The following is a 17,072-nucleotide window of genomic DNA, read 5'->3' as shown; positions in this document are numbered from 1 at the left end:
ACGCTTAAATTGCATTTTTCATGAAAAACAAGGCAATAAGCTGATTATAATTTGACTATAAACGAAAAATATTAATAATAATAAATTAATTTTTTCTTAACTTTTTGTTACTTTACTTTTTCATTTTTTTTTGTTTCGTACAATTTTTTAATTTTTCTTCTGTATATTTTATTTAGTGATAATTTTCTCTATATTTTCATTTTTTTCTACAATTATTTTCTTTAAATTTAGAAATGAATTTTGAAAATTTTGTTTTTATAACAAGAAGAAGAAAATTATAAAGAAAATTATGAATGAATAATTATTCTCTATTCTTTTCTATAATTAATTTCTTTAAATTTGGAAACAAAATTCACGAATATTGTTATTAAGTAATAATCGAGTGATTCTCGATTCACGAATTTTGTTTCTAAATTTAAAGAATCACTTCAAAAAAAAAATAATTATTCTCTATTTTTAATTTTTTTTTTTATAATTTTCTTTTAATTTAGAAACAAAATTCACGATTTTTGTTATTAAGTAATAATCGAGTTCTTCTTTAAATTTAGAAAAAAAATTCGTAAATTTTGTTTGAAGTTAAAGAAAATAATCTTAAAGAAAAAAATTCCTGAATTTTGTCTGAACGTAAAGAAAATAATCTTTGAAATAAAATAGAAAAAAATTAATAATTTATTATTATAATAAATTTATTATTAATCCATTAAAATAATTTTTTATTCGAAATTAATTCTTTTAATTTATTTATTTATTTATTTATTTTTTTTTTTTTGAAGCAGATTTAAAGTAAATAATAGTAAAAAATGAAAAATTAACTGTATTTACAAATCAACTTTGTTGAAAAGAATTATTTTTCTTTAAATATCGAGAATTATAGTTTTTTTCAAAAAAAAAAATCGAGGAATATTTATTGTTCAGAAAATATGTTTTTGTTCGATGTACATTTTTTTTTATTGTTAAGGAATAATGCAACACTCGCGGCAATATAAATATGAGCGCAACATGTAATAAAGAGTAAAATTAAATTGTGCGATAAATTTTTCGGTAAACAAAGGTAAAATTGAATAAATATGAAGCTCATGTTGTGAAGGGTATTATATCTTCTCATCGAGAGAAGTTAAACCAATAGATTTTCAACCCCTACTGTATATCGGCCCAATTGCCCAAGGGCTGTTTACAATTGTCTAGCGCAGCGCTTATTAATAGCAAACAATAGAAGAATCGAATGTTCAACTAAATCTTCATTCCACATATTATGTCATTCAAAATCAGTTTCTTTTTTCGAATTATTATTTTTAAAAAGTAATATTATTTAAATATTTTTATTTATTAATTATTTGCTGTTCTTTATTTTTTCTTTCTTTGATAAAATTATTTATTTATTTATTTTCCTTTTATTTGTAAAGCTCGGAAATTTTGAAAGTCGAAAATATTTATTTCGCTTCTGTTTGAAATTGGAAAATTTTTAAATGCGAAAATATTTATTTCGCTTTTATTTAAAAGACGGAAAAAATCAAGAGTCAAAAATATTTATTTCGTTTGTACTTAAAAATCGAAAATATATATTTCGCTTTTATTTAAAACTCGAAAATATTTATTTCCCTTTTAATTAAAATTAGAAAAATTCGAAAGTCGGAAAAATTTTTATCAACTGTATTTTAAACTAGAAAATTCAAAAGTCGAAAATATTAACTTCCCTTGTCTTTAAAACTCGAAAAATCCAAGAGTCAAAAATATTAATTCCCCTTGAAATTAAAATTAAAAAAATTCAAAGGTCGAAAATATTTATTTCTCCTTTTATCCATTTTCAAAAACTCAAAAAATTCAAAAGTCGAAAATATTTATTTCTCCTTATTTACATTTTCGAAAACTCGAAAAATTCAAAAAAAGTCGAAAATATTAATTTTTCTTGCAATTAAAGTTATAGAAAAATCCAAAGGTCGGAAAAATTTATTTCTCTTTATTTCCATTTTCGAAAATGCGAAAAATTCAAAAGTCGAAAATATTTATTTCCCTCGAATTTAAAACTAGAAAATTTTGAGGGTCGAAAATATTTTTAAATATTTTCGTTTGTATAATAATCAAAGTTTGAAAAATTCAAATGTCGTTAATACTTATTTTCCCTTTATAGTCAAAACACAAAAAATTGAAAAAATACAAAATGAAAAAAAATTTTTGAATCTCATCTTTTAAATTAAAATAATATTTCGTTTGTCGGTAAAAATAAATTTTGCGACTAAAAATAAATTATATATTTTGTTTAAAATTTTAAATTGAACAGAATGAATTAGTGGATAAAATGTTAATTTTTTTTTGTGCGCGTTTATAAAATGAATTGATTGTACGAAATTTTTGACCTGTACTTCCCACGGCCGAATCTGTTTGATTTATCGAAGTCACCCCTTGAATGGTTTGAATCGTCAGCGCCCCATTACAGTCCCCCCTACTCCACCCACGTGCCATTGCAACGATGCGCCACCTCACTTCCGGTTCGACACGCGTCCTTATGTTTCATTCTGTCCTCTCAAGCGTTTTTCCTTCTCTTTTTATTTTCCAATAAAATCAACAAAGAATACATTTTTTTTCGAATTTTCCACTTTTTTTTCTTTTTTTTTTAATTGCAATTTCTAATTTTTTTTAATTCTTCTTTTCAGGTTGTTGCATTTCCGTAAAATATTTATTTTTTTAGCGGAATATTTTTTTGTATTTCCATTTTTTAGTGGAATATTCTTTTAGTATTTTAATTTTTTTCGATGGAATATTTTTTTAGTATTTTCATTTTTTTAGTGGAATATTTTTTAGTATTTCCATTTTTAGCAGAATATTTCTTTAGTATTTCCATTTTTAGTGGAATATTCTTTTAGTATTTCAATTTTTATAATCGGAATATTTTTTTAGTATTTCTATTTTTACAAGAATATTCTTTTAGTATTTCAATTTTTTCGATGGAATATTCTTTTGGTATTTCTATTTTTTTAGCGGAATATTTTTTTAGTATTTCTATTTTTTAGTGAAATATTCCTTAACTATTTCTGTTTTCTTAGTGGAATATTTTTTAATATTTTTATTTTCCTAGTCGAATATTTTTTGGTATTTCTATTTTTTAGTGAAATATTCTTGCAATAATTCTACCACTTTTTTGAGTAAAATTTTCAAGTATTTTTTTTTATTCCATATGGAATATTTCTTCAACTTTTCCGCAAAATTTCCTAATTGAATTAAATTTCTATAAAGACAAGCAGATTTTATAAATAAAATTAAAATAATTAAAAAGAAAAATTATGAAAAAAAAATATAATAATTTATTTAAAACGTAATTTTTTTTGTATGTGTTTAACAGACAGAAACATGAAGCAGGAATCGAGTTGCAGACAAAGAAGTGATGTTAATTGTCCAACACAATATCAAACACAGTCAACAAATTCACATTCGCAGTCAACAAATTTCTTAAATTTAAGTCCAGCGGCACCTGCGTCGTGTTTCAGGTAAAAATTTTAAAAAATAAATAAAAAAACAAAAAATGGATAAAGTTAAAAAAATAAGTACAAATAAAGTTAAAAAGAAAAATCAAATAAAGTGAAAAAAAATAAAAAATAAGTAGTATAGACAAAATTAGAAAAAATAAAATTTGGTACAGAAATAAAATTACCTTAATATTGTTAACAGTCAATCGAGTCCACGTGCAGAAGGATCGGAAAATATTGCAGTCAAGGAAGAACCAGCCGATAGAGACTTTACCGAATCAACGTCAACAGTTACAAATATTTCATCTCCCGATGCAGAAACGCGAAATTCACGTAAGCTAAATTTTTTTTTCTTTTTGCAAAAATAAATACAAAAAAAGGAATTAATTCCAGATCCAGAGAAAATTTTTATTTTAACAAAATCAAATTTTATTTTAACTTTAATCACTCTCTAAATTTAAATTAGTAAAAGTATTTACTAATTTGTATTTGTGACTGACTTTTTGCTTTTGAATTAGTAAATTTTACTAATAAATAGTTATTTCTATTAATTTATTAGTAAAATCGACTAAATTCAAAAGCAAAAAGTCACTAATTCAAATTAGCAATTTTTAATTCAATTAAATTTCAATTTTAATTAAATTTAATTCAAATTTGTAAATTAGTAAATTTTACTAATAAATAGTAATTTCTACTAATTTATTAGTAAAATCGACTAATTCAAAAGCAAAAAGTCACAAATTCAAATTAGCAATTTTTAATTAAATTAAATTTTAATTTTAATTAAATTCAATTCAAATTTGTAAATTTTACTAATAAATAGTAATTTCTACTAATTTATTAGTAAAATCGACTAATTCAAAAGCAACAAGTCCGTCACTAATTCAAATTAGTAAATTTTTTTACTAATTAAAATTTAGAGAGCAAATAAAATTTATATTAACCGAATACAATTTATTTGAAACAAATATATACATACAAATTTTCTAGAGTCAAATATGTATTTTTTTCCGAACGTATATTAATTACTTGTCATCATTTCTGACAATTAAATTATTTTTCTAAATAAACACTACTCTCAGATATAAAAATTGTAAACTAATTAACTTGAAAAAAAATTCTTTTCTAATTTTCACGTTATTATAAACGAATAATTAAATTAATACTTTTAATGAGGCAAAAATCCACAACATTTTATTGGACGTTAGTCCAATAAAATTTTGTGGATTTTTGTCTCTCTCTCTCTCTCTCTCTCTCAAAAAAAAAAAAAAAAAAATGTGTTGCTCATAGATAAGTGATTCTACAAATTTTGTATCTTCTCTCTTATTTTTGGCGACTTTATTGTATACAATATACTTTAGGGTGTCGATGTACAAAGTCTATGGATAGTCTGAGCGCAGTATTAGGCGGGAGACCGGAAAAGAGTCAAGGTCCGATTAATGACTCGAGACGTGAACCCTCGTTTTTTCTTTATTTATGGGTAGTCTACGGTACAAGTACGCCATGAAAGGGCAATGCAATGTGGATATATATATCCTTTTGTGTATAGATTTGTCACGGTTCAGAAACAACCTAAGAGAAACTCGATGAGGGGGAGAGGGGGGAGAGAATAAATCCAAAAATTATCTATATTATACCCTAAGAGAATTGATTTCCAGTGCAATTTCAATTGAAGAAAATTCGTAAAAGAAAATAAAAAAATCTTCCCCCCCCAAAAAAAAAGTAAAAAAGAAATAAAAATAAAAACGAAATAAAAACAAAAAAAAATTAAATAATAATTTTTTTATTTAAACTAAATAAAAATGAAAGACGAAATAAAAAAAATAAAAATAAAGAAACGAAATAAAAAAAACTAAATAATATTAAAAGGAAATAAAAATAAAAATAAAGAAACGAATTAAAAATAAAAAAAATAATTAAAAATAAAAATAGTGAAAAAGTTCCCTGGAATAATACCGAGAAATTCTCGGGAATCTCTTGTTATCATTCCCCCCCCCCAAAAAAAAACTAAATAAAAAAAAAAAAAAAAAAAAACTAAATAAAAATAAAAACGAAATAAAAAAAAATAATGAAAAATAAAGAAACGAAATAAAAATGAAGAAACTAAATAATATAAAAACGAAATAAAAATAAAAACCAAAATAAAAATAAAGAAACGAAATAAAAATAAAAACCATAATAAAAATAAAGAAACGAAATAAAAATAAAAGAATTAATTAAAAATAAAAAATTAAATGAAAATAATGAAAAAGTTTCCCGGGAATGGTACTGGGAAATTTCTCGGTACCATTCCCGGGAACTTTTTCACCTGGAAAGAATTAAAAAATAAATTTCTTAATTTATTCAAATTTCATTAAACAAGAGAGAAAATTTTCTTTATTATTAAGAAATAAGAAAATTATTTTGAGAAAAAGTAGAAACATTTTTTTTTTTTTTTTGAAGCGAAAGCAAAATGATTTTTTCTATTTCAAAGAAAAAAAAGAAAATAAAAAAAGGAGAATAGAAAAAAAGTAACAACTTCTTGAAAATTATTTTGAGAAAAAGTAGAAACATTTTTTTTTTTTAAGCGAAAGCAAAATGATTTTTTCTATTTCAAAGAAAAAAAAGAAAATAAAAAAAGGAAAATAGAAAAAAAGTAACAACTTCTTATGAGAATGGGACACACAACAGGAATATTCCGTAGGATATGTAATTGAATAATTGAAGAATGCTTTCAACTCGTAGCAGTCGAGAGTATAAGAGAGAGCGAGAGAGTAGATCCTAGATCCAAGCGAAAGCAAACCTTGTTGAAGAAGAAAGCAAGAGGTTTTCTCCCCGGGGAGACTACTGCTACTGTACCAGCCAAAAGCTCTTTGCCTGCCTCTTAACTAAAATGTCCAAGAAATCAATTGACAGGCCTTTTACTTAAGCACTACAGTATTACATTAATTAATTAAAATTTCGTTTGCGAATATTTCAAAAATACTTCAATATTCCAATATTCCAATATTCAAGATTTAATATTTTAATATTTCAATATTCAATATTCCAGATTTATTATTTTAATATTCAATATTAAAAATTTAACATGGATATTCCATTGGAATATTGAGGATATATTTGAAATACTCCATTGGAGTATTCAAGGAATATTTAATAGAAATATTACTTTTCAAGTTCAAAATTTTTGCAATTAAAAATAAATTGATGAATTTATTTAAATGCAGAGAAATATTCCAGGAATGTGAATGGAATATTCCCTGCTATTGGGGTTATTAACTAAATAATTTTCTATTCTCCCTATTTTTTATTTATTTTCTTTTAATAGGAAAAATAATTTTCCTTTCGCTTCATTATTTATAAAATATTAGTTTTTTTTTTTGACTTTTTTTTAATTAAAAAATTTATTAAATTATTATTGTTTTTTGCAGTTTCTTTATCCTCGTTAATAAATTAATTTTTAAAGTTAAAAAATATTTTACTGTTCACATAATTTTTTTTTATTTAAAAAAAATGTTTATTAAATTTAAAAATGTTTTAAACGTTGGGCTGAAATATTAAAATTTTTGTTTTTTGTTTTTGATGCAAATTCATTAAAGCGATAACGTTTATATAAACAAAACATATTGTCGATTACACCTTACTTTGTTTTCACTTGGGGATTACATTTATGCCTCCCTATTTTCTGAATCCTCCCTCCCATTAAACCCCTTCAATTATTTACTCACAGTTTACGTTAATAATAGCCCAGATCCCGGTAGGCATCGATGTCTCAACGCAACGTTTTCGAATCTCGCCTTTTCACCGAAATATGATATGCCAGAGAGAGAGAGAGAGCGAGAATGCTTCAAAAGTCTTGACCCATGGGACTTGACTGAATGCAACAGACTGCATCTACATTATTATTATTAAAATTATTATTATTATTATTATTAATTATTTAAAAACAAATTTTTTCCTAAATTTTTCCATATAAAATTAGTTTCTCTTTGAAAATTTAATTTAGTGAAAAAACTTTGACGAAAAGTTGTAAAAGTATTCCACATAGAATACAAAATAATAACACTTGAATATTTCACTGAAAAAGTAAAAGAAATATTGAAAGAATATTCCACTGAAAAAATAAAAATACTGAAAGAATGATCCAACTAAAAAAAAAATTGTAAATATTTAAAAGAATATTCCACTAAAAATGTAGAAAGACTGAAAAGAATTAATTCACTAAAAAATACGAATACTAAAAAAAATATTCCACTAAAAAATAAAAATACTTAAAGAATATTTCGCTTAAAAATAGAAATAGTAAAAGAATATTCCACTAAAAAGTATAAATACTAAAAAAATATTTCAAAAAATATAGAAATACGAAAAGAATATTTCAGTAAAGTGTAGTAGGAATATTCAAAAAATATTCTACTAAAATAAATATTAAAAGAATAATCCACTAAATAATGGAAATACTAGAAGAATATTTAAATTAAAAATAAAAATAATAAAAGAATATTACACTGTAAAAATAGAAATACTAATGGAATATTCCACTAAAAATAGAAATACTAAAAAATAATCCGCTGAAAATGGAAATATTAAAAAAATATTCCACTTAAAATATAGAAACACTAAAACAATATTTCATTAAAAAAATAGAAATACTAAAAGAATATTCCGCTGCGAAAATAGAAATACTAAAAAAATATTCCACTAAAAAATAAAAATACTAAAAAATATTCCACTAAAAAATAGAAATGCAAAAAGAATATTCCACTAAAAAATAAAAATACTAAAAAATATTCCACTAAAAAAAAATACTAAAAGAATTTTTGGCTAAAAAATAGAAATACTATAAGAATATTCCATTAAAAAATACTAAAAGAAAATTTTGCTAAAAAATAAAATAATAGAGAGACCAAAAGAATATTCCACTAAAAAATATAAATATTAAAAGAATATTCCTTTTAATATATTATGGAAATATTACATTGGAATTTGGTAAAAAAATATTTTTTTTATACTTTACTATTTATGCAAAATACTAATCAACTTTTGAGCTATTTAAATAAATTCATTAATTTATCTTGAACTGGAAAAATTATAATTTTAAAAAGTAATATTCCTCTGGAATATTATAATATTCCTATATTGTAGATTCCAAGAATTTAAATAGAATTTCTTTTGCTCTTCGATTATAAATATAAAAAGAATATTTTGCAACGAAAATTGAATGTGGAATATTTTGAGTTTAATTATGATAAAGATTGAACGACAAGTAATATTCCAATGGAATATCGAAGAATATTCCAATTAATTTAAAAAAAAGTACTACATGCGACTGAACTATTATTTTTTTTTCATAATTATAATAAAACAGCATTCAATAAGAATGAACTAATTATATAATTAAAGCGATTCGCTTATAAATTGGACCACAACTATACCGCAGATTTTTTTCTTCTTTTTTTTAACTTTTCTTTTACCATAAGTTTTGAGGGTAATTGGAGATGGATAGAAGGAGGGGCGGAGGGGGAATGATGATGTCGGGAGTCTATATTCGTTGCTCCAGGAGGATAAAGCGGTTGATCTTGGTTTCGTTATGAAGCGAACTAAAGGGTGAGAGGATTTGCTGGCGGTTTTAGATTAAAATTAATCGTGGGTTGATGAAACTGGCGGTTGTGTGCTGAACGAAGAGAAAAGGGGAGGGGGAATTTTGACCTTTTACCACTCCGACAGAAATTGAGACAGTACTTGAGTTTAAAAAAAAAAAATCTCCTGTTTTTTTATTGTTTCAGAAAAGTCAAATATTTAATATTTGTATTACAATTTTTCTCTCTAAATTTGAATTAGTAAAAATATCTATACTAATTTGAATTAGTGACTGATTTTCTGCTTTTGAATTAGTAAATTTTACTAATAAATAGAAATTTCTACTAATTAGTAAATTTCACTAATAAATAGTAATTTCTACTAATTTAATTAGTCCGTCACTAATTTAAGTTATTAAGCATTTTGACTAATTTAAATTTAGAGAGTAAGTAAAAAAATTTTTTTTTTATTTATAAAATAGATTAAATATTAATCTAAGAAGTACAGAATATTCCATTAAAATTTCTGGAATATTTCACTGGAACTTTGGGAATATTTCTTTTTAAATATTCCATCCACATTTTAGGAAAATAAAAATTTCTTATGTTTGGAATGTGTCTTTGGAAAAATGTAGGAATTTTCTTAATATTAATATTCCTAAAATGTAGAAAGAATATTCCAGGAATATTTAAAAAAAGAACCTTTGTTAATACTACAGTTTTTTAAGAATATCAAATTGAGACAAAAAACGAATCAAAAGTGTTGCGAAGCAACATTTTTTATTTGCTTTTTTGTTTTAATTTGATATCCTTAGAAAAACTGTGTAATAACTAATAATCAAAAGTGGTTCTTTTTTAATTACTCTACTTTAGATAAAAAATTTCCTCTACTAACAGAAATTTAAATTTATTGCAATTTTTTACTAACGAAAAAAAAATTTAATGAGAATTTTAATTACATATTAAAACATTTTTAGTACCTTACCTTTTTTTTCACTCTTGTAACATAAAATTTAATAAAAAAAGAAAAACAAAGAGAGTAATTGAGTGAGAGAGAGAGAAATTTGTGGCGCAGAAAAAGAGAGGGAATATATAGTTGATCCGAAAAAGGGGCGGACACTATTAGCTTACGTCCATTTCAAGACGAGCTTTTCAGAGCTTTTCTCTTCGTTGCGTTCATTTTCGGATTCCGCAGCTTCATTCTATTTAAAAATTCATGCTCAATTCCCCAGTTACCTGGCTCGCTGATTTATCCCAGTGTTGGTGCGTTTCTATACACTAGCCTTCTATATATATATGTATATTATAAAATCCATGCGAAAACGAAAAAGAGCAAAAAAAAAGCAAAAAAAAAAGTATATCAATCTAGAGAAAATAGAAGTGAATTTTCACCATACAGAAAATTTAATATGCACCGTTTCACTTTTATGTACGTGAAAAGGCGATTATATTATAAAAAGAGCGTGGTTTCTAAAAATTTTTTCTATTCGTGTTCGAAAATATTAATAATATGAAAAAAATGTAAATTAATCTTTATTTTATATTTAATGAAAAAAAAGTGCAAAACTAATTTTTAGCGGAATATTTTTCACTATTTCTATTTTTTAGTGGAATATTCTTTTGGTACTTTTATTTTTTAGTGGAATGTTCTTTGGTATTTCTATTTTTTAGTGAAATATTTTTAGTGGAATATTTTTTAGTGGAATACTCTTTTAGTATTTTTTTTAGTGGAATATTTTTTTTTATTATATCTACTTTCGCAATGAAATATTCTTTTAGAATTTCTATACTTTAGTAAAATATTATTTGGTTATTTCTATTTTTGAGCAAAATATTCCTTTAGTATTTTTTTAGTGGAATATTCTTTTAGTATTTCTATTTTTACCGAAGCATTTAGTACTACTTCAAATTTTATGGGAATATTCTTTTGCACCAATTTTTTTAGTGGAATATTTTTTAGTATTTTTATTTTTTAGTGGAATATTTTTTTAATATATCTACTTTTACAATGGAATATTCTTTTAGTATTTCTATACTTTAGTAAAATATTATTTTTTGGTTATTTCTATTTTTGAGCAAAATATTCTTTCAGTATTTCTATTTATTTAGACAAAACAATCTTTTAGTATTTCTAATTTTTGCGGAATATTTTGCAATATTTCTATTTTTTAGGGGAATATTTTTTTAATATTTCTACTTTCACAATGGAATATTCTTTTAGTACTTCTATATTTTAGTAAAATATTATTTGGATATTTCTATTTTACAACAAAGTATTTTTTTTCAGTGTAATACTCTTTTAGTATTTCTATTTTTTAATAGAATATTCTTTTAGTATTTCTATTTTTTTAGTGGAATATTTTTTTATTATTTCCATTTTTTTGGTGGAATATTCTTTTAGTATTTCTATTTTTCTAATGGAATATTCTTTTAGTATTTAAATTTTTATAACCGAAATATTTTATTAGTATTTCTATTTTTAGAAGTATATTCTTTCAGTATTTCAAACTTTTTTCGATGGAATATTATTTTTTTGTTTCTATATTTTTACTTTTTAGTGGAATATTTTTTCAATATTTTCAATTTTAGCGAAATATTTTTTAGTATTTCTATTTTTACATTGGAATATTCTTTTATAGTTTTTATTTTGAATTGAAATATTCTTCTAGTATTTCCATTATTTAGTGGATTATTCTTTTAATATTTATTTTAGTAGAATATTTTTGGAATATTCCTACTACACTTTACTGAAATATTCTTTTTGTATTTCTATTTTTTGAAATATTTTTTTAGTATTTATACTTTTTAGTGGAATATTCTTTTACTAATTTCTATTTTTTTATGAAAATATTCTTTTAGCATTCCTATTTTCCTAGTGGAATATTCTTTTCACATGTTAATATCCGTCTATTAAAATTTTTCTTTTAGTTTAATTTAGGAATTGGGAATTTTAGTGGAATATTCAATTGGAACTTTGAGAATAAAAATATTCCGTATACTAGTGGAGCATTATTTAATGAAATATTCTTTTAATATTTATATTTTTAACTGGAATATTTTTGGAATATTCTTGGAATATTCTTGCTACACTTTAGTGAAATATTCTTTTACAATTTACCATTTGTTTTTAATTGAGTGTATATTAATATAAAAATTATTATAAATAACAAATTAATTTTCCCTTACGATTAAAATTTTTTATACAAATTTGTCTATAAAAAATCTCAATCGTAGGAGAGAAATAAAATCGAGTAAGATTAATAAAATCTTTTGAAGTAGGTATAGAATTATTACATGTTATAGGAGTCAAAAGGGTGAGGGTGGCGGGGGTGAAATATTAGAGTATCGAATCGAGATAAATAGCCATTCAGTGTATGTCGTAATCCTCACTGGTCACGGATTAATTAGTGGGTCGGGAACCAATCGGCTAACTATTACCAAGGTATTATTATTCGACCATCAACATTTCCACGAGGATAAATGTACATATGGAAGTAATCAAGTTGCTCTGTTAAATATTCAATTTCGTTTTATTCTTTATTTCAAATATTATCTATATTTCAAATATTTTTTATTCATATTAATATTTTGGAATTTTGGATAGAATATTAACTCCGTAATTCTGCTTAATATTTTACAGAATTATTTTTTTTTAATTTCTTTTTTTTGTAGAGGAATTATTTTTTAGTTACATTATTTTTTCAGTGGAATATTCCTTTAATATTTTTATTTTTAAATTTTAATTGAAATATTCTTTTAGTATTTCTATTTTTAGTGGAACATTTTTTTAGTATTTTTTTTGGTTGAATATTCTTTTAGTTTTTTTTACTGTTTAGTGGAATATTCTATTAGTATTTAAATTTTTTTTCGATGGAATATTCTTTTAGTATTTTCATTTTTTTCGACGGAATATTCTTTTAGTATTTTTATTTTTTTAGCGGAGTATTCTTTTAGTATTTCTATATTTTAGTCTAATATTCTTTTAGTATTTCTATTTTTTCAATGGAATATTTCTTTAGTGTCTTTATTTTTAATTGCAATATTCTTCTAGTATTTATATTTTTTAGTAGAATATTCCTTTAGTATTTCAATTTTTAGCTAAATTTTATTTCGTATTTCTATTTTCCTAGTGGAATATTTTTTGGTTTCTATTTTTCAACAGAATATTCTTTTTAGTATTTCTATTTTTCTAGTGGAGTATTTTTTTAGTATTTCTATTTTTTCGGGAATATTCTTTTAGTATTTTTATTTTTTTAGCGGACTATTTTTTTAGTATTCCTATTTTTTAGTGGAATATTCTTTTAGTATTTCTATTTTTTCAGTGGAATATTCCTTTAGTGTCTTTATTTTTAATTGAAATATTCTTCTAGTATTTATATTTTTTAGTAGAATATTCCTTTAGTATTTCAATTTTTAAATAAATTTTTTTTCGTATTTCTATTTTCCTAGTGGAATATTTTTTTGGTTTCTATTTTTCAACAGAATATTCTTTATAGTACTTCCATTTTTCTAGTGGAGTATTCTTTTAGTATTTCTATTTTTAGTGGAATATTCTTTTAGTATTTTTACTTTTTCAGTGAAATATTTCTTTAGTATTTTTTTTTATTGGAATATTCCTTTAGTGTTTTTATTTTTAATTGAATAATTTTTCTAGTATTTATATTTTTTTAGTAGAATATTCCTTTTGAATAATGTACGAATACTGTGATCAGAATGAATATTTGAATCGGAATATAGTAGGAATATTTTATTGGAATATTATAGAAATATTCCAAGAATATATTATTAAAAAATATGTTTATAAAATTCCAATGGAATATTTCTACATTAGTCCAAAAAAAAAAACACTCCGAAGGAAAATTCCAATGTTTCAATGAAAATATTCCAGGAATGTCAACGAAATATCCCCTGACATTGGAATGCTTGATTCAAATAAATAATTTTCTTTACTAAAAAGATTGAAAAAAAAGAAACAAATCCATGAAAATTTTTTTTCTCTAAAATCAAATATAATTCATGATTCTTCGCCGCAGTGTTTGACAGGAACTCTCGAATATTGTACGAATGAGAATTGCAAGGTTCGAAAAATTTTTCAATATTCTCCGAGCACGACTTGAGGCATAACTAAATTACAGAATGGAGAATGGCTTTTTCGAGATGCAAGGGGAAGGGCAAAGACTACACTGAAGGGGCTTAGAATATGAATTGTAACCAGGGCTGTGGAAGGGGGGTAAAAGGGAAAAATCGACAAGCCAGGTGGCGTTGAGGGGCGAGACAGAGTGGAGGGATTTGGAAAACCACGATAGGAGAATCAAGTTTCGATTAATATACATATCGCGCGATCTGTACGGAATTTTCCGAGCTTCTCTACTTCTAAAATCTACTGTATATACATATCTATATATATATATATATATCATTCGCTCTGTCGTTCGCTCGCTAGCTCGCTGCAAAACCTTACAACCCCGTGGGCTTTGAATATCAACCAATTTCCTGCCGATATTTGTGCGACGAGCACTTCAACAGCCGCGAAGCGTGAGTGCAATCGCTAATATCAACAAAATTCATCATTTCTCAATCATTTCGGGGTTTTTTTTTGTTTCTTTCTGGAAAATATTTCTGTCATTTTTTTTGTTTCTCTCTTTTTTTCCTTTACATCTCTTTTCCTTTCTTTTTATCAATTATTTCCTAAATCAGGCATCGCACTCGTTTACTGAAACCTACTATTTACTACTTTTTTTACGTTATGCTACTATTTGGGTACTTTTTTTAGATTTCGGCCACTAAAAGCTACTATTTCTGTTTTTTTTAGAATTTCCACTACTTTAAATTCGCTCATACTAGAAATCAAAAAACTATTCGAAAAAATTATAATCAAATTCTTTAAAACGATTCAATTATGCATTTTCAAAAAAATATTCGAAAGTCTATTTTCAATATCTAGTATTTTCATAAAATTTCGCAAAACAATTCAATTATTTAAAAAAGAAATGAATGAAATTCACCAAAATTCAATTATTTTCATAAGTAATAAAATCTCCACAGAAATTTAATTATTTTAGAATAGCATTTTCAAAAAAATTACGAAAAAATCAAATATTTAACAAAATTTTTATACAATTCTTCACAAGAATTCAGTTACTTCCACTAATAATAACATTTTTCATGGAAATTCAATTTTTAAAAAAAAATTTTGATAAAGTTCTAAGCAAGAATTCAATTATTTATACATAAATAATAAAACTCATCGAAGAATTTCAATTATTTTTAATACTACTCTAAATTATTTAATCGGTAAATTCAATTATTTTCACTTATAAAGTTAACGACAAGAATTCAATTATTTAAAATAAAATTTTTATAATATTTATTATATATTTCGAAAAAAATAATTATTTAAAACAATATTTATAAAATTCTTATGAAGAATTCAATTATTTTCAAATTTCAACAATGACCAAATTTTTCACAGAAATTCAATTCTTTTTAATCATTTAAATAAAATTTTTCGCAATAATTCAATTTTTTTTATAAATAATAAAATTCTTTTCAGGAATTCAATTATTTTTGAAAATTTCAATAAAATTCTTTGGACCTATTCAATTATTTTTTTAAAAATAATAAAATTCATCGAAGGATTTCAATTATTTTTAATACAATCTTACAGGAATTGCTTAAAAAATTTAATTATTCTCAAAAATTGAATTTCAATTTCTCGAAAAAAACAATTATTTAAAAAACTAATAAATAAATAATAAAATAATAAAATTTTTTTGAAAATAATTAAATTATTCTTTTTCATTTTAATAAAATTCTTCCCAAGAATTCAATTATTTATATAAATAATTCTTCGAAAGAATTCGATTATGTCGATAAATAACAAAATTATTCCCGAAAATTCAATTATCTTGAGTCATTTTAATCAAATTCTTTGCAAAATTCAATTATTTTTATAAATAACAATATTTATCACAAGAATTCAATATTATTATTAAAAATAATAAATTTTTTGACAAAAATTCAATTCTTATTTACACATTGAAATAAAATTTTTCGCAATAATTCAATTATTTTTGTAAATAGGTAATTAAATTCTTCTTAGGAATTCAATTTTTTTTTTGTAAATAATAAAAATCATCGAAGAATTTCAATTATTTTTAATACAATTTTGCAGGAATTGTTTAAAAATGTAATTATTCTTAAAAATTTAATTTCGATTCCTCGAAAAAATCAATTATTTAAAGAAATGTTTTTTTTTAAATTCTTTGGAACAATTCAATTATTATTTATAAAAATATTAGAAAATTTCACAGGCATTCAATTATTTTCAAGTATTTTAATAGAATTGTTTGAAAGAAATCAATTATTTTAAATACAATTTTAATTTAATTTTTTTTAAGTAATTCAATTATTCTTTCAGATGTTAATAAAATTCTTCCCAAGAATGCAATTATTTATATAAATAATTCTTCGAAATAATTCAATTATTAAAGATAAATAACAAAATTATTCCCGAAAATTCAATTATTTTGAGGCATTTTAATAAAATTCTTTGCAAAATTCAATTATTTTCATAAATAACAATATTCATTAGAAGAATTCAATTATTTTTAGAAGTAATAAATTTCTTCTTGGAATGTCAATTATTTTAAAAAAATTCTAAGAAAATCGTTCGCAAGAATTCAAATATTTTCATAAATAATAAAATAATGCTTTTCAGGAATTCAATTATTTTCAAAAAAATTTAAGAAAATACCACACAGACATTTGATTATTGTTAAAAATTTTAATATAGAATTCTTTGTAAAATTTATTTTTAAAAACTTTCCGCAATTCAATGTTTTTCAATATTTACTATTTTCATAAAATTTCCAAATAGAATTCAATTGTTTAAAAAAATTTTTTGTAAAAATCTTAGTAAGAATTCATTTCTTCTCGCATGAATAATAATAATAAAAATTTTTTAGGAATTAAAATTATTTAAATTAGAATTTGCTTAAAACTAGTCGAAAGAAATTAATTATTTAGAAATTTTTATAAAATTCTTCGCAAG

General features: G+C 22.8%; 1 protein-coding gene across 1 annotated transcript in view; it reads left to right on the top strand.

Annotated features, from left to right (window-relative positions):
- Window positions 1-17,072, top strand: part of LOC122506048 (ETS translocation variant 4-like) — a 49,600-nt gene that overhangs the window by 24,108 nt on the left and 8,420 nt on the right. Inside the window, exons 5-6 of the mRNA XM_043618020.1 lie at window positions 3,338-3,482; window positions 3,664-3,794. Coding sequence (XP_043473955.1) covers window positions 3,338-3,482; window positions 3,664-3,794 — 276 coding nt within the window. The remainder of the gene's footprint in view (window positions 1-3,337; window positions 3,483-3,663; window positions 3,795-17,072) is intronic.

Source organism: Leptopilina heterotoma, unplaced genomic scaffold (genome assembly GCF_015476425.1).
Source record: "Leptopilina heterotoma isolate Lh14 unplaced genomic scaffold, ASM1547642v1 Lhet_39, whole genome shotgun sequence".
NCBI classification, from domain to species: Eukaryota; Metazoa; Arthropoda; class Insecta; order Hymenoptera; family Figitidae; genus Leptopilina; species Leptopilina heterotoma.
Note: the sequence above shows the minus strand (reverse complement) of the source record. Positions and strands in the feature narration are given on the sequence as shown.